This window comes from Notolabrus celidotus, chromosome 8, assembly GCF_009762535.1.
Source record: "Notolabrus celidotus isolate fNotCel1 chromosome 8, fNotCel1.pri, whole genome shotgun sequence".
Classification (NCBI taxonomy): Eukaryota; Metazoa; Chordata; class Actinopteri; order Labriformes; family Labridae; genus Notolabrus; species Notolabrus celidotus.
The window spans coordinates 32,997,313-33,019,702 of record NC_048279.1 but is presented as its reverse complement, the minus strand read 5'-3'; the positions used below and the strand labels follow the sequence as shown (position 1 = coordinate 33,019,702).

Below are 22,390 nucleotides of genomic sequence, written 5' to 3'. Positions count from 1 at the left end.
GACTACTTGAAATGAAGATTGAAATGTTTTGTATTTATTGATGTTAAGCATTCAGCCTAATAAACACTTTAAGTTGGATCAGACATTGGTCATTTATATTGAGTTCATGCAACTTGATTAGTTCAAGGCAATCGCTTTCCTCAAACAGTTTAAGTTGAACTAACTTGCCAGGTTTTACAGTGAACACAAATCATTTGAATGCAAAGACTTATAGTTTTATTTTTATTTTTTTTATTGACATTTTTAATAATCTATGCTGAATAAAGTTCTTTCAAAATGTCTATGATGGGATGAAACCGGAGGTTCCCGGAGAAAACCCTTACTGACTCTGATGTTTTTATTTGTGACGCCTGTGAAGAGTCACACCCTTTTTTAACCTCGTCCACCAGGAGGCCTTCTCCATCTTCGGTGTTCCCTCGGCCCCCTCAGGTGATGTCTGGATGGGCTCAGATGTCTCCTGCACCATGTTTGGAGTGTTGACTTGGATGTTGTCTGTACGGGGGGGCTCTTCCTTTTTCTTACATAGAAACGCCGACACTTGCTCCATGTACTCCTCCTGATCCTTTAGTTTGGAGGCCATCTCCATGCAGCTTCTGGTCTTTTCTTGCAGCTGGTTCTTAAAGTCCGTTTCTTTACTTCGGGTCTCTTCCTGCTGCTCCTTGAGCTCCTGCTGCAGATGAGCTACTTTTCTGTTCCGACTCTCAATCTGATTACAAGCTTTGTAGAACACTTCATGGTGCAGATGTCTTTCCTCATCCAGTTGTGCCTGCAAGTTCTTACCCCTTAACACCTCAGACTGTAGCATGTTGTTTTGAGATGCTACAATACCTCTGAGCTCTTGCTTCTCCGTGTTATGCCGCATTTCCCTTGATTCTCTGTTGGAGCGCTCTTCGTACAGGACCCTCAGCTCTTGCTCCAGTCTCTTAACTTGTTCCAGGTCTTGTCTGTCTTTCTCTTGAAGCGTACTCTTCAATTCCCTCTGTTCTTTTTGGTTTTCGTCAGCTCTCAGCTGTTCAGCCTGTAGCTGTTTTTCCAGGGATTGAACACGATCTTGGAGCTCTTGCATCTCCATGTTATGTCCCTCTTCCCTTAATTCTCTGATCGAGGACTCTTCCTCCAGGACCTTCAACTCCTGCTCCAGCCTCTTAACATTTTCCAGGTTTTCATGGTGTGTCTTTTGAAGCTTACTCTTCCATTCCTCCTTTTCTTTCTGGTCATCCTGTAGCTGTTTTTTCAGAGATTCAACAATATTTTGGAGCTCTTTTATCTCCACTCTATGACCCCTGTCCCTTGATTCACTGTTCATGCTCTCTGCCTGCAGGGTGTTCACCTCCTGTGTCAGCATCTTAACATTTTCCAGGTCTTTATGGTTTCTCTCCTGAAGCTTACTCTTCAATTCTTCCTTTTCTTTCTGGTCATCCTGTAGCTGTTTTTTCAGAGATTCAACACGATCTTGGAGCTTTTGCATCTCCCATTTATGACCACTTTCCCTTAGTACACTGCTCGACCACTTTTCCTGCAGGGTGTTCACCGTCTGCTTCAGCCTCTCAAATAGTTCCAGGTCTTGATGGTCTCTCTCTTGAAGCTTACTCTTCAATTCTTCCTTTTCTTTCTGGTCATCCTGTAGCTGTTTTTTCAGAGATTCAACACGATCTTGGAGCTTTTGCATCTCCCATTTATGACCACTTTCCCTTAGTACACTGCTCGACAACTTTTCCTGCAGGGTGTTCACCTCCTGCGTCAGCCTCTCAATTTGTTCCACGTGTTCATGGTTTCTCTCTTGAAGCCTTCTCTTCAATTCTTCCTTTTCTTTCTGGTCATCCTGTTGCTGTTTTTTCAGAGATTCAACAATATTTTGGAGCTCTTTTATCTCCACTCTATGACCCCTGTCCCTTAATTCACTGTTAATGCGCTCTGCCTGCAGGGTGTTCACCTCCTGTGTCAGCATCTTAACATTTTCCAGGTCTTTCTGGTTTCTCTCCTGAAGCTTACTCTCCAAATACTCCTTTTGTGTCTGTTCTTCCTGTAGCAGTTTTTCCAGGGATTCAACACGATCTTGGAGCTTTTGCATCTCCCATTTATGACCACTTTCCCTTAGTACACTGCTCGACCACTTTTCCTGCAGGGTGTTCACCTTCTGCTTCAGCCTCTCAAATTGTTCCAGGTCTTGATGGTCTCTCTCTTGAAGCTTACTCTTCAATTCTTCCTTTTCTTTCTGTTCATCCTGTAGCTTTTTTTTCAGGTATTCAACACGATGTTGGAGCTCTTTCATCTCCACTCTATGACAACTTTCGCTTGATTCTCTGCTGGAGCGCTCTTCCTTGAGGACCTTCACCTCCTGCTTCAGCCTCTTAATTTGCTCCAGGTTTTTACTGTCTGTCTCTTGAAACCTTCTCTTTAAGTCCTCCTGTTGTTTTTGGAGTTCATCAGCCCTCTCTTGTTCAGCCTGTACATTTTTGTTTTGAGAAGCAACAAGCTCTCTGAGCTCTTGCTTCTCCTTGTTATGACCCATTTCGCTTGATTCTCTGTTGGAGCGCTCTTCGTACAGGACCCTCAACTCCTGCTCCAGCCTCTCAACTGGTTCCAGGTCTTGACTGTCTCTCTCTTGAAGCTTTCTTTTCAACTCCTCCTTTTCTTTTTGGAGTTCATCAGCCCTCAGTTGTTCAGCCTGTAGCTCGTTGTTTTTAGATGCAACAAGAATTTTGAGCTCTTGCTTCTCCTTGTTATTAATACTTTCTCCTAATTCTCTGCTCAAACACTCTTCCTGCAGGGCATTCACCTCCTGGTTTTTAGCCTCTAGCTGGTTTTTCAGGGAATCAACATGATCTCTGAGCTCTTGGTTCTCCTTGATATGATCCCTTTCCCTTTGTACTCTGGTGAAGCACTCTTTCTCCAGGGCCTCCACCTGCTTTGCCACAGGTCGCCCTGGTACAGCAGCTGAGTTGTCCATCTTCTCCTCCTTTGGGGCTTCTGTCTCAGCTCTCAGGGTAGCTGGTGTCTGAGTGAAACTCTGGCTGGGTTGGCTGTTTTCCATTATGATTCTTAGTGGACTCAGTGTCTGGAATGTAGACTAGCTTGAAGTAAAGACTGTGCACTCTTAATAAAGGGGGGAGCAAATAAAGTATATCTTGTATCTTCTCTTTCTGGTTTAAAGCTTTGTCAATTGTGACCTCATAGTCAGGTATATGACATCATAGTGCCTTTGATGTCTATTCACTGCCTAGCAACTATCTGAACAAAATGGCCGCCGCAGCACAAACATAAGGCCCAACCACAAACCTTATAGTACATGGATGTGGTCTTTGTAACGTCACCCATTTGTTTCTGAAGAAGCTTTGAAGCCTATCATCTGCAGGTACCATATTGGAAATGGTAACATTTGATAATAATGGCGTGTATCCAGAATGCACAGGAATCTGAATACAGGGATCTGACAAAAGCCTTCAGTGACTGGAGTCACAAAAACTGCCTCCTACTGAACTCCTCAAAGACAAAGGAAATGATGGTAAATTTCTGAAGATCCAGGCTCTGCCATCAGCTAGTTAACATTCAAGGGGTGGACATCGAGGTGGTGCCAACCTACAAATATCTAGGTGTACACCTGGACAACAAGTTGGACTGGTCCCTTAACACAGGGTGCATCTCAAAGCTCTAGACTGCAGTCTCCTCGTTCCTCGGTCGAACCGGAAGTACTTACTGACGCGCCATTTTAACTTGCGTCCCAAAGCTCTAAACGCTGCTGGAGGAGAGAGGAGAGAGGAGAGAGGAGAGAGGAGAGAGGAGACTGATCCGAGGAGGGATAATCGAGGAAACATGAGAGCAGACTTTGTGGAAGTCTTTTCTCTGACAGACACGCCCCCTTATCAAATATCACTCACAGATTGGATTCTGCAGCGGCTCGGACTTAACCGAAACTTAACATCAGCTGAGTTTAATAACAGAGAAAAGAGGGACCTTAAAACAGTCACTAAGGGTGCCCTGAAACAGATCATAAACATCCGTCGGTTTCTAAACAGTCTGTGTGTGATGAGCTGAGATTGAAAAGTGTTTGATGTGAATTTTAAAAACAATATACTGATCGCAAAATCATAAATTCAATATAACAGAGGGTGGATTATGTTATATCTGATTGTTTTTGGCAGATTCACTGTCTAATGAAATAGAGTAATAGTCTAATATCATAGATAGAATATATATCCCTGATCAGTTATTCCTCCTGTTAGTTTCCCCGTTTGTTCTCGTTTTCTTCATGAAGAGAAGTCTGACAGTAAAGTTTGTCTGTTAGTAAAAACACCTTTTTATATTTCCTGTCAGGTTAATACAGTTTCATATGAGGCTGATCATTAATGAGCACAGGGTTTGAAAAGAGTTGCATGGTTAATTATCAACAATTCATAAGAGAAAAATCACAGAGTCAGTCGAGGTTCAGAGGGACTGAAGTCTCCTGATTTTTTTCTAATAAATTGGTGATACTTAGCAAGAGTGTGCAGGATTTTGACTTTTCAAGCTATTGTTTTGTTGTCCCGTTCACATACTTCACGGGATAGTTGCATGTGCGAACACCTGAAGTTGCTGGAGTTGTGTCTCTGGAGGAGAGCGGAGGCTTCAGTGTGTCGGAGGTGCCTCCAAACAGCAGTTTGTTTTGGTTTAATGCTGGTGCTCAAGAGCAACATCCACTGAATCAAAGAGTCACACATTCTTCCTTTTAACGGCTACACTGCAAAAACTCAAAATCTTACCAAGTGAAGTTGTCTCATTTTCAGTCTAAATGTCTTCTCCCACTTGATTTAAGATACATTTACTTAACAAGTAACATTTGAGCAAGATAGAGGGACTTGTTTTAAGACGATGCATCTTAAATATCTTAAGGAAAACAATCTTCAAATGATCTTGTTTTGAGTTTTAATTTAGAAGAAACAAAGTTTATTTTACATTTCAGACATTTTTCAAGCTGAGATCTTATTTGTAGAAGACGAAAAATCTTGATTTAAGACAAACACTAAGCTTTAAAACACTGGTAAAATATTGCTTAAAAAAAGTTTTCCCTGCTAATTTGAAGACCACAGTTTTCTAAATATTACGTCTTATTTTAAGAAATCTCACCAAGCAAATTTTCTCTTGTTCTATTGGCAGATTTTTTGAAATAAGGTTTTTTTCTTGTTTTTGGAGGGGCATTTTTTCCAGTGTATGTGTTTAGTTGCTGTTGAAATGAGTTAATTATTGTGCCTGTTTTTTGTAGTGTTTATACTGCCATAAAGAAATGGCATGTTTAAAATAAACAGAAGTAAAGCTGCGTAAATGACTACTTGAAATGAAGATTGAAATGTTTTGTATTTATTGATGTTAAGCATTCAGCCTAATAAACACTTTAAGTTGGATCAGACATTGGTCATTTATATTGAGTTCATGCAACTTGATTAGTTCAAGGCAATCGCTTTCCTCAAACAGTTTAAGTTGAACTAACTTGCCAGGTTTTACAGTGAACACAAATCATTTGAATGCAAAGACTTATAGTTTTATTTTTATTTTTTTTATTGACATTTTTAATAATCTATGCTGAATAAAGTTCTTTCAAAATGTCTATGATGGGATGAAACCGGAGGTTCCCGGAGAAAACCCTTACTGACTCTGATGTTTTTATTTGTGGCGCCTGTGAAGAGTCACACCCTTTTTTAACCTCGTCCACCAGGAGGCCTTCTCCATCTATGGTGTTCCCTCGGCCCCCTCAGGTGATGTCTGGATGGGCTCAGATGTCTCCTGCACCATGTTTGGAGTGTTGACTTGGATGTTGTCTGTACGGGGGGGCTCTTCCTTTTTCTTACATAGAAACGCCGACACTTGCTCCATGTACTCCTCCTGATCCTTTAGTTTGGAGGCCATCTCCATGCAGCTTCTGGTCTTTTCTTGCAGCTGGTTCTTAAAGTCCGTTTCTTTACTTCGGGTCTCTTCCTGCTGCTCCTTGAGCTCCTGCTGCAGATGAGCTACTTTTCTGTTCAGACTCTCAATCTGATTACAAGCTTTGTAGAACACTTCATGGTGCAGATGTCTTTCCTCATCCAGTTGTGCCTGCAAGTTCTTACCCCTTAACACCTCAGACTGTAGCATGTTGTTTTGAGATGCTACAATACCTCTGAGCTCTTGCTTCTCCGTGTTATGCCGCATTTCCCTTGATTCTCTGTTGGAGCGCTCTTCGTACAGGACCCTCAGCTTTTGCTCCAGTCTCTTAACTTGTTCCAGGTCTTGTCTGTCTTTCTCTTGAAGCGTACTCTTCAATTCCCTCTGTTCTTTTTGGATTTCGTCAGCTCTCAGCTGTTCAGCCTGTAGCTGTTTTTCCAGGGATTGAACACGATCTTGGAGCTCTTGCATCTCCATGTTATGTCCCTCTTCCCTTAATTCTCTGATCGAGGACTCTTCCTCCAGGACCTTCAACTCCTGCTCCAGCCTCTTAACATTTTCCAGGTTTTCATGGTGTGTCTTTTGAAGCTTACTCTTCAATTCCTCCTTTTCTTTCTGGTCATCCTGTAGCTGTTTTTTCAGAGATTCAACAATATTTTGGAGCTCTTTTATCTCCACTCTATGACCCCTGTCCCTTGATTCACTGTTCATGCTCTCTGCCTGCAGGGTGTTCACCTCCTGTGTCAGCATCTTAACATTTTCCAGGTCTTTCTGGTTTCTCTCCTGAAGCTTACTCTCCAAATACTCCTTTTGTGTCTGTTCTTCCTGTAGCAGTTTTTTCAGGGATTCAACACAATCTTGGAGCTTTTGCATCTCCCATTTATGACCACTTTCCCTTCGTTCACTGCTCGAGCACTCTGCCTGCAGGGCGTCCACCTTCTGCGTCAGCCTCTCAATTTGTTCCACGTGTTCATGGTTTCTCTCTTGAAGCCTTCTCTTCAATTCTTCCTTTTCTTTCTGGTCATCCTGTAGCTGTTTTTTCAGAGATTCAACAATATTTTGGAGCTCTTTTATCTCCACTCTATGACCCCTGTCCCTTGATTCACTGTTCATGCTCTCTGCCTGCAGGGTGTTCACCTCCTGTGTCAGCATCTTAACATTTTCCAGGTCTTTATGGTTTCTCTCCTGAAGCTTACTCTCCAAATACTCCTTTTGTGTCTGTTCCTCCTGTAGCTTTTCCTCCTTTTGTGTCTGTTCCACCTGCTTTGCCACAGGTCGCCCTGGTACAGCAGCTGAGTCGTCCATCTTCTCCTCCTTTGGGGCTTCTGTCTCAGCTCTCAGGGTAGCTGGTGTCTGAGTGAAACTCTGGCTGGGTTGGCTGTTTTCCATTATGATTCTTAGTGGACTCAGTGTCTGGAATGTAGACTAGCTTGAAGTAAAGACTGTGCACTCTTAATAAAGGGGGGAGCAAATAAAGTATATCTTGTATCTTCTCTTTCTGGTTTAAAGCTTTGTCAATTGTGACCTCATAGTCAGGTATATGACATCATAGTGCCTTTGATGTCTATTCACTGCCTAGCAACTATCTGAACAAAATGGCCGCCGCAGCACAAACATAAGGCCCAACCACAAACCTTATAGTACATGGATGTGGTCTTTGTAACGTCACCCATTTGTTTCTGAAGAAGCTTTGAAGCCTATCATCTGCAGGTACCATATTGGAAATGGTAACATTTGATAATAATGGCGTGTATCCAGAATGCACAGGAATCTGAATACAGGGATCTGACAAAAGCCTTCAGTGACTGGAGTCACAAAAACTGCCTCCTACTGAACTCCTCAAAGACAAAGGAAATGATGGTAAATTTCTGAAGATCCAGGCTCTGCCATCAGCTAGTTAACATTCAAGGGGTGGACATCGAGGTGGTGCCAACCTACAAATATCTAGGTGTACACCTGGACAACAAGTTGGACTGGTCCCTTAACACAGGGTGCATCTCAAAGCTCTAGACTGCAGTCTCCTCGTTCCTCGGTCGAACCGGAAGTACTTACTGACGCGCCATTTTAACTTGCGTCCCAAAGCTCTAAACGCTGCTGGAGGAGAGAGGAGAGAGGAGAGAGGAGAGAGGAGACTGATCCGAGGAGGGATAATCGAGGAAACATGAGAGCAGACTTTGTGGAAGTCTTTTCTCTGACAGACACGCCCCCTTATCAAATATCACTCACAGATTGGATTCTGCAGCGGCTCGGACTTAACCGAAACTTAACATCAGCTGAGTTTAATAACAGAGAAAAGAGGGACCTTAAAACAGTCACTAAGGGTGCCCTGAAACAGATCATAAACATCCGTCGGTTTCTAAACAGTCTGTGTGTGATGAGCTGAGATTGAAAAGTGTTTGATGTGAATTTTAAAAGCAATATACTGATCGCAAAATCATAAATTCAATATAACAGAGGGTGGATTATGTTATATCTGATTGTTTTTGGCAGATTCACTGTCTAATGAAATAGAGTAATAGTCTAATATCATAGATAGAATATATATCCCTGATCAGTTATTCCTCCTGTTAGTTTCCCCGTTTGTTCTCGTTTTCTTCATGAAGAGAAGTCTGACAGTAAAGTTTGTCTTTTAGTAAAAACACCTTTTTATATTTCCTGTCAGGTTAATACAGTTTCATATGAGGCTGATCATTAATGAGCACAGGGTTTGAAAAGAGTTGCATGGTTAATTATCAACAATTCATAAGAGAAAAATCACAGAGTCAGTCGAGGTTCAGAGGGACTGAAGTCTCCTGATTTTTTTCTAATAAATTGGTGATACTTAGCAAGAGTGTGCAGGATTTTGACTTTTCAAGCTATTGTTTTGTTGTCCCGTTCACATACTTCACGGGATAGTTGCATGTGCGAACACCTGAAGTTGCTGGAGTTGTGTCTCTGGAGGAGAGCGGAGGCTTCAGTGTGTCGGAGGTGCCTCCAAACAGCAGTTTGTTTTGGTTTAATGCTGGTGCTCAAGAGCAACATCCACTGAATCAAAGAGTCACACATTCTTCCTTTTAACGGCTACACTGCAAAAACTCAAAATCTTACCAAGTGAAGTTGTCTCATTTTCAGTCTTAATGTCTTCTCCCACTTGATTTAAGATACATTTACTTAACAAGTAACATTTGAGCAAGATAGAGGGACTTGTTTTAAGACGATGCATCTTAAATATCTTAAGGAAAACAATCTTCAAATGATCTTGTTTTGAGTTTTAATTTAGAAGAAACAAAGTTTATTTTACATTTCAGACATTTTTCAAGCTGAGATCTTATTTGTAGAAGACGAAAAATCTTGATTTAAGACAAACACTAAGCTTTAAAACACTGGTAAAATATTGCTTAAAAAAAGTTTTCCCTGCTAATTTGAAGACCACAGTTTTCTAAATATTACGTCTTATTTTAAGAAATCTCACCAAGCAAATTTTCTCTTGTTCTATTGGCAGATTTTTTGAAATAAGGTTTTTTTCTTGTTTTTGGAGGGGCATTTTTTCCAGTGTATGTGTTTAGTTGCTGTTGAAATGAGTTAATTATTGTGCCTGTTTTTTGTAGTGTTTATACTGCCATAAAGAAATGGCATGTTTAAAATAAACAGAAGTAAAGCTGCGTAAATGACTACTTGAAATGAAGATTGAAATGTTTTGTATTTATTGATGTTAAGCATTCAGCCTAATAAACACTTTAAGTTGGATCAGACATTGGTCATTTATATTGAGTTCATGCAACTTGATTAGTTCAAGGCAATCGCTTTCCTCAAACAGTTTAAGTTGAACTAACTTGCCAGGTTTTACAGTGAACACAAATCATTTGAATGCAAAGACTTATAGTTTTATTTTTATTTTTTTTATTGACATTTTTAATAATCTATGCTGAATAAAGTTCTTTCAAAATGTCTATGATGGGATGAAACCGGAGGTTCCCGGAGAAAACCCTTACTGACTCTGATGTTTTTATTTGTGGCGCCTGTGACGAGTCACACCCTTTTTTAACCTCGTCCACCAGGAGGCCTTCTCCATCTATGGTGTTCCCTCGGCCCCCTCAGGTGATGTCTGGATGGGCTCAGATGTCTCCTGCACCATGTTTGGAGTGTTGACTTGGATGTTGTCTGTACGGGGGGGCTCTTCCTTTTTCTTACATAGAAACGCCGACACTTGCTCCATGTACTCCTCCTGATCCTTTAGTTTGGAGGCCATCTCCATGCAGCTTCTGGTCTTTTCTTGCAGCTGGTTCTTAAAGTCCGTTTCTTTACTTCGGGTCTCTTCCTGCTGCTCCTTGAGCTCCTGCTGCAGATGAGCTACTTTTCTGTTCAGACTCTCAATCTGATTACAAGCTTTGTAGAACACTTCATGGTGCAGATGTCTTTCCTCATCCAGTTGTGCCTGCAAGTTCTTACCCCTTAACACCTCAGACTGTAGCATGTTGTTTTGAGATGCTACAATACCTCTGAGCTCTTGCTTCTCCGTGTTATGCCGCATTTCCCTTGATTCTCTGTTGGAGCGCTCTTCGTACAGGACCCTCAGCTTTGCTCCAGTCTCTTAACTTGTTCCAGGTCTTGTCTGTCTTTCTCTTGAAGCGTACTCTTCAATTCCCTCTGTTCTTTTTGGATTTCGTCAGCTCTCAGCTGTTCAGCCTGTAGCTGTTTTTCCAGGGATTGAACACGATCTTGGAGCTCTTGCATCTCCATGTTATGTCCCTCTTCCCTTAATTCTCTGATCGAGGACTCTTCCTCCAGGACCTTCAACTCCTGCTCCAGCCTCTTAACATTTTCCAGGTTTTCATGGTGTGTCTTTTGAAGCTTACTCTTCAATTCCTCCTTTTCTTTCTGGTCATCCTGTAGCTGTTTTTTCAGAGATTCAACAATATTTTGGAGCTCTTTTATCTCCACTCTATGACCCCTGTCCCTTGATTCACTGTTCATGCTCTCTGCCTGCAGGGTGTTCACCTCCTGTGTCAGCATCTTAACATTTTCCAGGTCTTTCTGGTTTCTCTCCTGAAGCTTACTCTCCAAATACTCCTTTTGTGTCTGTTCTTCCTGTAGCAGTTTTTTCAGGGATTCAACACAATCTTGGAGCTTTTGCATCTCCCATTTATGACCACTTTCCCTTCGTTCACTGCTCGAGCACTCTGCCTGCAGGGCGTCCACCTTCTGCGTCAGCCTCTCAATTTGTTCCACGTGTTCATGGTTTCTCTCTTGAAGCCTTCTCTTCAATTCTTCCTTTTCTTTCTGGTCATCCTGTAGCTGTTTTTTCAGAGATTCAACAATATTTTGGAGCTCTTTTATCTCCACTCTATGACCCCTGTCCCTTGATTCACTGTTCATGCTCTCTGCCTGCAGGGTGTTCACCTCCTGTGTCAGCATCTTAACATTTTCCAGGTCTTTATGGTTTCTCTCCTGAAGCTTACTCTCCAAATACTCCTTTTGTGTCTGTTCCTCCTGTAGCTTTTCCTCCTTTTGTGTCTGTTCCACCTGCTTTGCCACAGGTCGCCCTGGTACAGCAGCTGAGTCGTCCATCTTCTCCTCCTTTGGGGCTTCTGTCTCAGCTCTCAGGGTAGCTGGTGTCTGAGTGAAACTCTGGCTGGGTTGGCTGTTTTCCATTATGATTCTTAGTGGACTCAGTGTCTGGAATGTAGACTAGCTTGAAGTAAAGACTGTGCACTCTTAATAAAGGGGGGAGCAAATAAAGTATATCTTGTATCTTCTCTTTCTGGTTTAAAGCTTTGTCAATTGTGACCTCATAGTCAGGTATATGACATCATAGTGCCTTTGATGTCTATTCACTGCCTAGCAACTATCTGAACAAAATGGCCGCCGCAGCACAAACATAAGGCCCAACCACAAACCTTATAGTACATGGATGTGGTCTTTGTAACGTCACCCATTTGTTTCTGAAGAAGCTTTGAAGCCTATCATCTGCAGGTACCATATTGGAAATGGTATTATTTGATTAGGGATGCACCGAAATGAAAATTCTTGGCCGAAACCAAAAACCAAAACACCGAAATAAATTATTATGCTAATTATTAGTACCATTGCATTTATGGCTACGACAGTGTACTAGCCACACTAAAATCAAGGCATTGCAATAGCATAAAACAAGTCTGCAATGCAACAAGTCTGGGGCGGCGGTAGCTCAGTCTGGGGCGGCAGTAGCTCAGTCCATAGGGGCTTGCCAACCGAAGGGTCGCTGGTGTGAATCCCAGCATTGACTAAGTTTGGCAAGTGGACTGGTGGCTGGAGAGGTGCTGGTTCACTTGCCTGGGCAGAACCCACAAGTGCTCGGGGTGCGCTGGTTGATGGCAGCATCCTCACTCCTGCAGGCCCGCTTCATGTAAGCACAATGTTCTGGAGGGGGGAGAGGGAGCCATGAGCTCTTTAGAAGGACTTTAAAAATGTCTAGAAAAAACAGAGAACCTAATCAGAGAGAGAAGTCCTAGTATGGGAGAAAAACGTACCCTGTCCTTGTTTTTTGGGAACAGAAAGAAAATGTACTCTTTAAAAATGCAGGATAAAAAGAGCAGCAGAAAGAAGATTGTTATGAAGTGAAATGGTGCTTTAAAATGATATTTGACTCCAGAGCAGTGGAGCTCACACAGCTGACAGATGCACCAGCTGCAGCCAAGGACACGAGTTGTATTTAGCTGCTGGTAATGTCCCGTCCTGCTACGTGTCCTGAATGAAAACCCGTGGAGCAGCATGCTGAAGTGATTCTGTAAACTGTTGCTGCTGACACCCACTTGATTCTGTCCTAAATATGTTGTGCAGCCTGGCAGCACGCTGCAGCATTTGTTAAGCTGAATTATTGATGTTTGTGTTCACAGATCGCCTGGGGGGCGTGTGCACTCGTGCTAACGGGTAACGTAGTGATCTTCGCGACCATCCTGGGCTTCTTCCTGGTCTTTGGATCCAACGATGACTTCAGTTGGCAGCAGTGGTAAAACGGCAGGGGGAGGGGGGGGCTTAGTCTGAACTGTTTTTATTAGCATTATGGTTATTATTATGGTATTACTGTTTGGTTCTTGTTGTTGTTATTTATATAATGACCGCCCATCCATAGACTCACACCAAACCAGTGCAATACTTTATTTTTCTTCTTTTGTATTCTTCCGCCTGCATCATACTGAACTGACACACACGTGGGATGGAGTATGCTGACTCTGAGTTGGGTTTTGACTCGTTTTTAGTTCCACTATCTGACTCCTGTGTTCGTGACTTTGTCTCTGTTTGTGTCCGCTTTTATTTGGAACGCTGTGATGAACTACTTGTGAAAATGTGTGTTAAAGAAGCCGACTGAATGTCCAAATATGACTTCATCTGACCAAAAAAGGACAGGGTGAAAACTGTCTGTGCTCCTCTTTCCTCACAGTAACTCTCTGATGATGTTTAATGAAGAAGCCGAGGGCACGGACTTGGGGGGGGGGGGGGGGGGGGGGGGGAGTTGAAGTGCTGAGCTGAGTGTAAATGAGCAGAAAACCGATAGAAGATCTGCACGAAACAGGCTCAGATTTCACCTAGCTCTGGTCGTATTGATTGAAACTGAGAGTTTTTTTTATTTGTCACAGTGTCAGGTGAAGAGTTAGGAAGGCAGATTTTCACACGGCGTGTAATAATTTAATGTCACGATCTTTGAGCAGTGAGCGTTTAAGAATCAGCCACCAACCCTCAGTCTTTGAAGCTCAGTTACAGGTCTGTTTCTTTTACCCCCTTTTCGACCGAGCCAGCGCTCAATTGAGAACCGTTTTTTTTTGTGTTTCGACTGCGAGTGAAAACCGAATCCAGAGCGTCTCCAACTCTTTGCTGGTCTAAAACCGGAACCGCTTACATCAGGGGTGAGTCCAGAGACTAATGGATTCCAAGGCGCAAAGCAGTGGTCGGCCGAGAAGACCATAGACTGTATATAAAGTGGACGTCCTCTCGCTCGGCTCGAAGTGAGGCCGCCACAAAAACTGCTCCCCCTGGTGGCTGGCTGCAGTATAGGTCAAAAACTCAGTCTCCCCCATTCATTTGAATGAGACTGCGGTCAAACTTTAAAAAATAAATACAGGTCATACGAATGTTTCTCACATCCGTATGCTGTGGTGATATGTAGTTATTATTTGACTGTTTTGTGTTCAAGACCTCTTTTTTTATGAAAAGTTTCTTCTTTAAGTTATTAGAGGTTTAAAAAAATGGGTTTTACATCCAGGTTTGCTTTGATTGACAGCTGCCGTAGAGGGAAACTTCGTAGGACCTCATTACGCTACGGCAGATGGCAGCGTTCTGGAGCGGGATATTTTGGCTTCAAAACCTTACAGAGGGAAAAGGCGGAGCAACGCTGTCCATTATATATACAGTCTATGGCTCAACCAGCTCCGAACCAGCGTGAGCACCAGCCCCGAAAATACAATCTGGTTCACATTGGTCGAAAAGAGGTATTTGTGGCGCCTGTTTGGGACCATGCTGTAAATAAGTGTTTTCACTTAGACATGTTCTCCCTTTAATATTTATAATGTCTGGAGTAAAAAAACTCACATCTAACGTCACTCTAAAAAAGAGTCAGGATGGAAGGGTTTGATTCCTCTTCCTGACTCGGCGATTTCCCAGGTGCCAACTGGATCCAGGCTGCTTTCTCACCGTGTCACTTTGCACATGATCGCTCTTACCTCTCTCTAAGTTCGGGTAAGCTTCGCCTCGTCAGGTCAAGAAAGCAAGAATAGCCCACGATAGCCACCAGCTAGTGTAGGATTAGCTTAAGGACAGCAGCCCTGTGTAAAAGTCAGCCAAGATAAGAAGTGGGCCACTTCTAATCGAGTCCTGGTCGCTCTCTGACAGCCCTTAAGCTTTTAAATGTGACTCCTACAAAGTAAAAGACCGCAGCAGCTTTACGGTTGTATTTCTCTCTAGAAGCACATTTTTGTCTGGATTTGGCATCGAATTTCCTCACACTAGCATTTTCATGATAAAACCGCAGCTCTGTTTTTTGGTTTTGTGTTCTCTGACCTGTGTGAAGGAAAGTTCTCTCTTGGTTTGTCTAATCTGTTTGCAGCTTTGGGATCAGCACAGCCTGCAGTCAGTCAGATGCTGCTCTCCTGTTCGCTGTTTAACTGCATTAGTGGACGCTGAACAAGCTGTGTGTCTGCTGGTGTGTTGATGGAGTGTTTGTGCTCTCTGAAAGATGAGAACGTGTCAATTTAAAAGACACTGAAGGATTATGATTTGATTTAATCTGTCCCCTTTAATCTTAAAGTCAATCAGTAAAGCTCACAGTTTTCTCTCCCAGATTAAATGCCAGTATGTATTATCTTTAAGACCACACATGCGGCCGTTTGAAGGAATTAAAGATTAAAAATAGATGTTAAAGTGCAATTAGCCTAGCTTAGCATTAAGACTGAAGCAGAGGGAGACTGTAAGCCTGTGAGACTTTAAAAATATGCTAACAAACACTTCTGATTTCTTTATTTATGTCGACAAACGATTAAAAATGACAAGTTAGAAGGCTTTACGTGCTCATGTGACACATTTAAAAAAAAAAAAGACTTCCTGTTTTTAATTTCTGTCAGACATACAAGGAACAACTTGCTAACCTTTTATAGGGTTTGACAGGTGTTTCAGGTGTTCCTGCATCTCAATAACTACCCAGCACAGACATGTGAATGTCTGTTTACCAACTTATATCAGCCATAAGGTTACACTTAGGCTGCAACTACCAATTATTTTTTATTTCTCATGAATCTTTCAATCATCTTGTCTTGAAACAAGCATGACATCCTGTTAAATGTCACAGCAGAGGGAAGAAAACAGAAATGATTCCTTTTTTTAGAAGCTGTAATCAGATTTATGACCTTTATACTACCAGTCAAAAGTTTGGACACACCTTCTCATTCATTTTTATTTATTTAAATTATTTTCAACATTGTAGATTAATACTGAAGACATCAAAACTATGAAATAATCTGGTTTTGCCATAATCTGGATTACAACAGTAGTCAAATAGAGCTATCCATTGTGTACTAACCCTACCTCTGAACAACACAACTGATGGTCTCAAACACATTAAGACGGCAAGTCAGTCTACAAATGAACTCTTGACAAGGCTCATGTTAATTAGAAACCAGATTCCAGGAGACCACTTCATGAAGCAGACTGAGAGAATACCAAGAGTGTGCAAAGCTGTCATGAAGGAAAAAGGGGGGTACTTTACAGAATCTAAAATATAAAACATATTCTGCTTTGTTTAACACTTTTGTGTTCATTAAATAATTCCATATATGTTCTTTCATAGTTTTAATGCATTCAGTATTAAAGCTGGGGTTGGTAATCAGATTTAGATACACTTTTTGTTATACTGGTTAAAATGATCTTTATGTCCTGATGGCAATCAATACATGATGTGTTCCTAAAAAAGAGTGAAGAAAAGCTGCTATCTACAGCCGGAGTAAACCTGGGAAAACACCAATCAATCACTGTTTTTTGGGACCCAAAATTTTAAACCATTCAAATCCCGTCCTGCCGTTCTGCCCTCCTCCTGCGCATACATTTCCCCGGCGTACACTTCGAGTCTCCATCTCCTACCTCTGCTTCCCCTGACTCTACTGACTGCCCCTCTCGCTCGACCTCCGGCCTGTCCCCTCTGACCCGATGAGGGTCTTTGCTCAGGACTGTAGTCCGGATCAGAGTCTAAAAAGCTCTCACCACGGGGGCTCTGACAAGCAGAAGAAGGAATGACATTTAGTAAGTCCTACAGAAATGTAGATGTGCTGTAGCGTCTGTCCGGACGCTGTAGGGATGACGAGCCGATTCATGAACACGTTGAGTTTTAATAACCGGTCACTGTCGGCCGTGATCACGAAAACCAACAAAACAACAATCAAAGTTTGAATGAATGAAGAACTTCTCCTGCTTGTCTCTCCTCTCTCCTGCTCACACACTCTACACCTCTCCTGATGCCTTCACTGACTGTCAACACTGTAGGAATTAAGAACATCTACACTGAACATGTTTAACAAACAGTAGAGCTGTTACAGTATTATATATGTGTTAGAACTTTTCTCCTGATATTGTGTCACCAGTACAACTGGATAATGCTAGAATGACAGTTGTGAGTACTAACAGCAGCCATGTTTGTTTTGTGTTTTTAACTTTCACTATGATAATGTTTTGGTGAGGACCGGTTTTGAATCAGTCACCATCATATGGTCGCAAGTCAGCGGCGCTCGTGCATGTGAGCGGGGGGGGCGTCGTTTTGGAGGAGCTCTGAGGGAGGAGGGGAGGGGTTAGACGGAGTCCTGAGGAAATGCTACATTCAAATTCATGCTAGTTTTCCAAGACTGCCAATCCCAGCTTTAATCTACAGTGTTTCAAATAATTAAAATAAATACAAACCCTTGAATGAGAAGGTGTTTCCAAGCTTTTCACTGGTAGTGTATATCTTAAAAAGATAGATTTATTAATGATCGGAATAGATCCCAAAAACTACATTAATAGAGACGATCCCAAACTCCTGAAATGTGTTTCCTGCGTATGTAAAAATCTCTGAGGACAGAGAGAAACGTTATAAATCTCCTGTAGGTTATTAAAATGCATCCTTCGCTCTGCTCTGATGTCTGTGAACCGCCATGTCCGCTGCGTCTTTCAGAGACCACACCCCCATGAAGGCACTGATTGTAATCAAAGCCAGATAACAACGGCAGCTTCTCGGTTTCCTTTTTAAATGTACTAAGTTATTAAATATGAAAAAACTACTGACATGATTGGTGAATATGATGATGTAACTCTACTTTGAATTAGCTCTTTAAAGTGTATCCACCCACTGTTTGTATTCTGTGAACCAGTTTGAGGTTGGACAAGCAGGGTAACTCCATTTAGTGAACGTCCATATATCACTGTATGCATCTGAAGCTCACTTTGTCAAATGTCCTTTCTTTCTGTTTTATTGTTTGACTCCCTGATGTGACAGAATCTGGTGTGTAGCTGTGGGACGGGTTTTCTCTGTGTGTTTGTTTCAGGAGAGGCGTTACGCTTTCTTATGCTTTCACAGATTTTGGGAGGAAGTTGTATTTATTTATTTTTATTGGACGCTTTGTGTCGATGTCCAACGCCATTTTCTATCTACAACTTTTGTGTTAAAGAGGCAGAAGTCAGCATGGTGGTTTTCCTTTTTTTTTTAATAAATGCCATTTTTGAACATCCTCTCCTTTGAATGACTACAAATGCATTCGCTGTGCGTGCAGATCTTAATCAGACACCTTCATTCACTTCACACGATTCCAACATGAAAACACTTACCTGATTAAAATCTGCTTGGCATTGTTAGTGTGTCCTGTTGGTGACAGAAAAAAAATACACGAGAGAGAGTCTTTTATACAGAAACAAAGATTGAAGATATTGAAGTTTTCATATTAAACAAACTCTTTAACAAACAGAGACCTCTCTGGAGTCCCTGAGCTCCCTTGTCTCGTAGGTTCCTCTGAGCTGCCGTAGACGTCCTCCTGCTGTGGACATTCCAGACTCCAGCGGCAACAGCTTCTACTACTCGTCTCATCACTGTCACCGCTCCCTCTCTCTCTTATTCTCCTCTATCCCTCTTTCCAGACCCAACTCGGTCGAGGCAGATGGCTGTCTAACATGAGTCTGGTTCTGCTCAAGGTTTCTGCCTGTTAACAGGAAGTTTTTTTCTCTCCCCTGTAACTTGCTGAATACTGCAAGGTGCAATGCTCATGGTGGATTAAGGAGGGGTCAGACTGAGTCGTATTCATTTTATTTTTATTTAACCTTTATTTTACCAGGAATAGTCCCATTGAGATACAAAGTCTCTTTTTCAAGGGAGTCCTGGCCAAGACAGCAGCATAAAAAGTTTCACAAATAGAACAGGACAAAACATACAGTGGGAAGTAACTATTACATTGATTTATAAATTAGCAGTGTTAAGCTTTAAAACATGTGCACAAGCTGATCAGATCATCCTTTATCCTAGTTTTGAAATCCTCCAATCGAATTAAACAGTCCAGTTTCAGGCGACCCTGAAGCTCAAACCAAGAAGACGGAGCAAAGACATTAAAAGCACTTTTACCAAAGACAGAGCGAGTCCGAGGAATGACAAAAAGAATTTGTCCATGGGACCGAAGATGACAGCCACTGACAACTTTAGGAGTCAATAAGGAGCATAAATAAGACGGCAGCTCCTGGAGTATGGCCTTATAAAGAAAGACATACCAATGCTCCATTCTTCTGTTGTATAAGGAAGATAAGCCCACCTTCTCATACAAGATACAGTGATGTGTGTGGAAACGTAAACCAGAAACAAACCGCAATGCAGCATGGTACACAGAGTCCAACATTTTCAGAGAGGCTGAGGAAGCATGCATATAAAGAACATCACCATAGTCAATTACATATCCAGTATCCTGTCTTGGGGTTGAGTCTTTGTTCATAATTTAACAGAGAGTGGTCTAGACCTGCTCTGTTTGTAAAAGCGTCTTGAGATAACGTTTGTTGTGATTTGGCGCTAAACAAATAAAGATTGATTGATTGATTGAACATTTATGAGCAGTTTTAACCAGGATTGAACCCTGTAATGTGACTTTTATCAGGTAAGTGTTTATTAAAGGATCATGATGTTTAAATCTCCAGAACTACAGATTCTATAAACAGTCTTACATCATATAAAACATCAACTCCAGGAGTTCTACCCTTGAATCTTACAAATCAACATTTTTTTTTGCCATCAATCTTCCCAGAAACAAGACAAAGTTGAAAAAACAAACACTGAATAAATCATCAATCAATCAATCTTTATTTGTATAGCGCCAAATCACAACAAACGTCATCTGAAGACTCTTTACAAACCGTACTCTATGTTCTATTATTAACAAAGACCCAACATCAAGACAGGATCAGATCCAGTCCCATCTTACAGACAGGACTCAGTCTGATCTCATCTTAATCCACCATGAGCAGAGCACTTTGCAGCATTTAGCAAGTTACAGTGGCAAGGACAAACTTCCTTTAACAGGCAGAAACCTCCAGCAGGACCAGACTCATGTTAGACACACATCTTCTGAGGGGTTGGAAAGAGGGATGGAGGGAGATGATAGTGATGAGAAGGAGAGTAGCAGTTGTAGAATGAGATGTATGACACAGTTGGTGCTCATGGATGTTTGCCTATTAAAGAAAAGTCATGCCTTCAATAAACTAGTTAAAAAATACATATAGATAAATTAATAAACATGTATGTGGCACTAGCTGTAAGATATGTGCCTCTGTCAGGATGCTGCTCTTTGTCTCCCCCTGCTGGAGCACAATGTGACATGAGAAGCCATGTAGTGACAAATCACTGGCACATAAGATAAGATAAGATATACTTTATTTGTCCCCAGTTGGGGGAAATTTCTTTTGTTACAGCAGCTTACAACACGGGACAGGGGAATACAACAATGTACTAACATAGTTAAAAAAAAATAACAGTAATAATAGCAATGACAAGGGTAAAATAAAATAAGATAAAATAAAATAAAATAAAATAGAATAAAGTAAAAATAAAATAAAATATGGCAACCATTACAGATATATACACACTATGTATACTGTGGATATGGGACTCCACACCTCACTCTTATATACTCACAATTGTCACTATTTACTCAATCACATTCATTTACTTAATCATATTATATCATATTAATTTTACTCATATAGCCAAATATACTAATCATCACGAGTGTTTAGATACAAATATGGCGTGTACTGAAACCATGCAGCTTGGCACCACGGAGAACTGAGACCTGTACAGTATTGAGGCCTCGGTCACCCTGAACATCTGAGAGAGTGGAAAAGTACTGAGAACCAAAGAACGCCATGACTGCATGTCTGGATAGCGGAAAACCATAACAACAAGAAGGACCTGAAGGTCGTAGTCACAACGACATATCAAAAGTAAAACGTAATGTAGCCAAAAACAGGAACCAGGGCCTTGGGAGAATTCCATGCATCAGCAGACATAGGTTCAGTATCCCAGAAATTAAGGGGGGCAGGTGGCAGACCACACGTAGCTGATGTGCATTGGTGAATGATGAGAGAACGTTATCCTTGAGGGTAGACAGGAATGTGTGTGCGCTAACTTTCACGTTTCAGGACAACTTCTCAGGCCTTGAGGAGTATGATGGGAGTCAGAACGAGGATGACGTGGACGCGCCTCGGGCCAATGAGGGGGAGACGACGCCCTCAAATTATGCACAATTCAAATTCATCCTGTGTTAATAAATACTGGGTCAGGGAAAAAGTAGTTAGTTCAGACTTCGCGAACTGAACAGCACTGCTGTTGATCAGGGACACGATAGTCAGACCCAGAGCTCTGTACACTTTGCAATTTCTACTGGTGTTTAGAATAAAGCTGATTTTTGAAACTTCAATACCTCCTCCTATTTTCTTCATCAAACAAACACGCGAGGACCAGGCATTCAGAGAGGTCCTCCAACAATACTTATATCTGATAAATAGATAGGTAAGTTATTGCACGATAAAAATAATCAAACATCTCTTGAAAAAAGAAGAAATAAACCTATAGACATTTTATTTAGAGACATATAAAGTGCAAACTAACTATTGCAAGGTAATAGTTAACTACCAAAAAGTAGTTCAAGGTTTAAAATAAATACTCTCCTTTTCTTGTTGGGAAAAATGAACACAGCCTTTATCTGTTACTCACCGAAGCCCTAAAGGGACATGATTAATACATTTTATTTTCTCCAGTTATCTCGTGATCTCGACTTATTTTCCTCAAGATAAGGGGATAATGTATCTCATTTTATCCAGAGAACAAAGCTTGTTTTTTGTGTTTTTGATCTTCAACCTGTAAGATAAATGTATCCTAACAAGATGACTTTTAATTCTTTACTGAGGCAAAAACTGACAACAGGCCTTTCCTATTACCTGAAGTTACTTGGTTGCCATATGTAAAATGTGCTCCCCTTCTGTTTAGTACAGAAGCCCTAAAAGGAGCATGATTAAACACATTTTATTTTCTCAGTTTCCTCTGCTTATTTTTCTCCTTACCTCGAGACAACAAAGCTTGAGAACAGAGAAAATAAAATGTATTCAATCATGTCCTTTTAGGGCTTCCGTACCCTATAAAGTTTAGCAGTTTTTTGCAATAAGTTCAAGAAGAAAAGATCACAAAATTCTGTGCTTGCATTTTTTTGTAGTTTGTCCTGATTAAAGCTGTGCAGCAGTCTCCCGGCTGCAGAACATTGTCACTCCACCACTGATGAACTTCATTAAATGCTCACTCTTTTAACATAAAGTTCTGACACAAAGAATCATCCAAAACTCAAGGACACGGTGGGATCCTGAAGGGGATTAAATGAAAGGAAAGTCCAGACATCATTTTTAATTAAATGAACTGTAGAAGTTATGATAATAAAAGTAAATCAACCTTGTGTGTGAGAAACATATAGAGACATAAAAAAAGAACATTTCCCTCTGAGTT

At 41.4% G+C, this 22,390-nt stretch overlaps 3 protein-coding genes across 3 annotated transcripts in view; 1 reads left to right on the top strand and 2 right to left on the bottom strand.

Moving 5' to 3' along the window:
• LOC117817031 (leptin receptor overlapping transcript-like 1) overlaps positions 1–13,271 on the top strand; it is a 762,389-nt gene extending 749,118 nt beyond the window's left edge. Inside the window, exon 4 of the mRNA XM_034689478.1 lies at positions 12,750–13,271. Coding sequence (XP_034545369.1) covers positions 12,750–12,866 — 117 coding nt within the window. The 3' untranslated portion in view covers positions 12,867–13,271. The remainder of the gene's footprint in view (positions 1–12,749) is intronic.
• Positions 194–7,807, bottom strand: LOC117817544 (trichohyalin-like). The gene is made up of 2 exons (XM_034690284.1): positions 5,710–7,807; positions 194–3,070 (listed from the first exon to the last, which is right to left on the bottom strand). Exons 1-2 carry the CDS (start codon positions 7,282–7,284, stop codon positions 338–340), a joined length of 4,308 nt encoding a protein of 1,435 aa, XP_034546175.1. The 5' UTR covers positions 7,285–7,807; the 3' UTR covers positions 194–337.
• LOC117817026 (myosin-2 heavy chain-like) lies at positions 9,752–11,616 on the bottom strand. Its single transcript, XM_034689467.1, has one exon. The coding sequence runs from the start codon at positions 11,524–11,526 to the stop codon at positions 10,447–10,449; it is 1,080 nt and encodes a 359-aa protein (XP_034545358.1). The 5' UTR covers positions 11,527–11,616; the 3' UTR covers positions 9,752–10,446.
• Positions 13,272–22,390: the final 9,119 nt, after the last annotated feature.

What these genes read in the sequence shown, in the direction of transcription:
- LOC117817544 (XM_034690284.1), bottom strand. Translation starts at nt 7,284, where the DNA reads ATGGAAAACAGCCAACCCAGCCAGAGTTTCACTCAGACACCAGCTACC. An exon ending in CTGAGGGGGCCGAGGGAACA is followed by an intron (nt 3,071 to 5,709) that starts CCATAGATGGAG and finishes ACTTCAAGCTAG; the next exon opens with TCTACATTCCAGACACTGAG.
- LOC117817026 (XM_034689467.1), bottom strand. Translation starts at nt 11,526, where the DNA reads ATGGAAAACAGCCAACCCAGCCAGAGTTTCACTCAGACACCAGCTACC.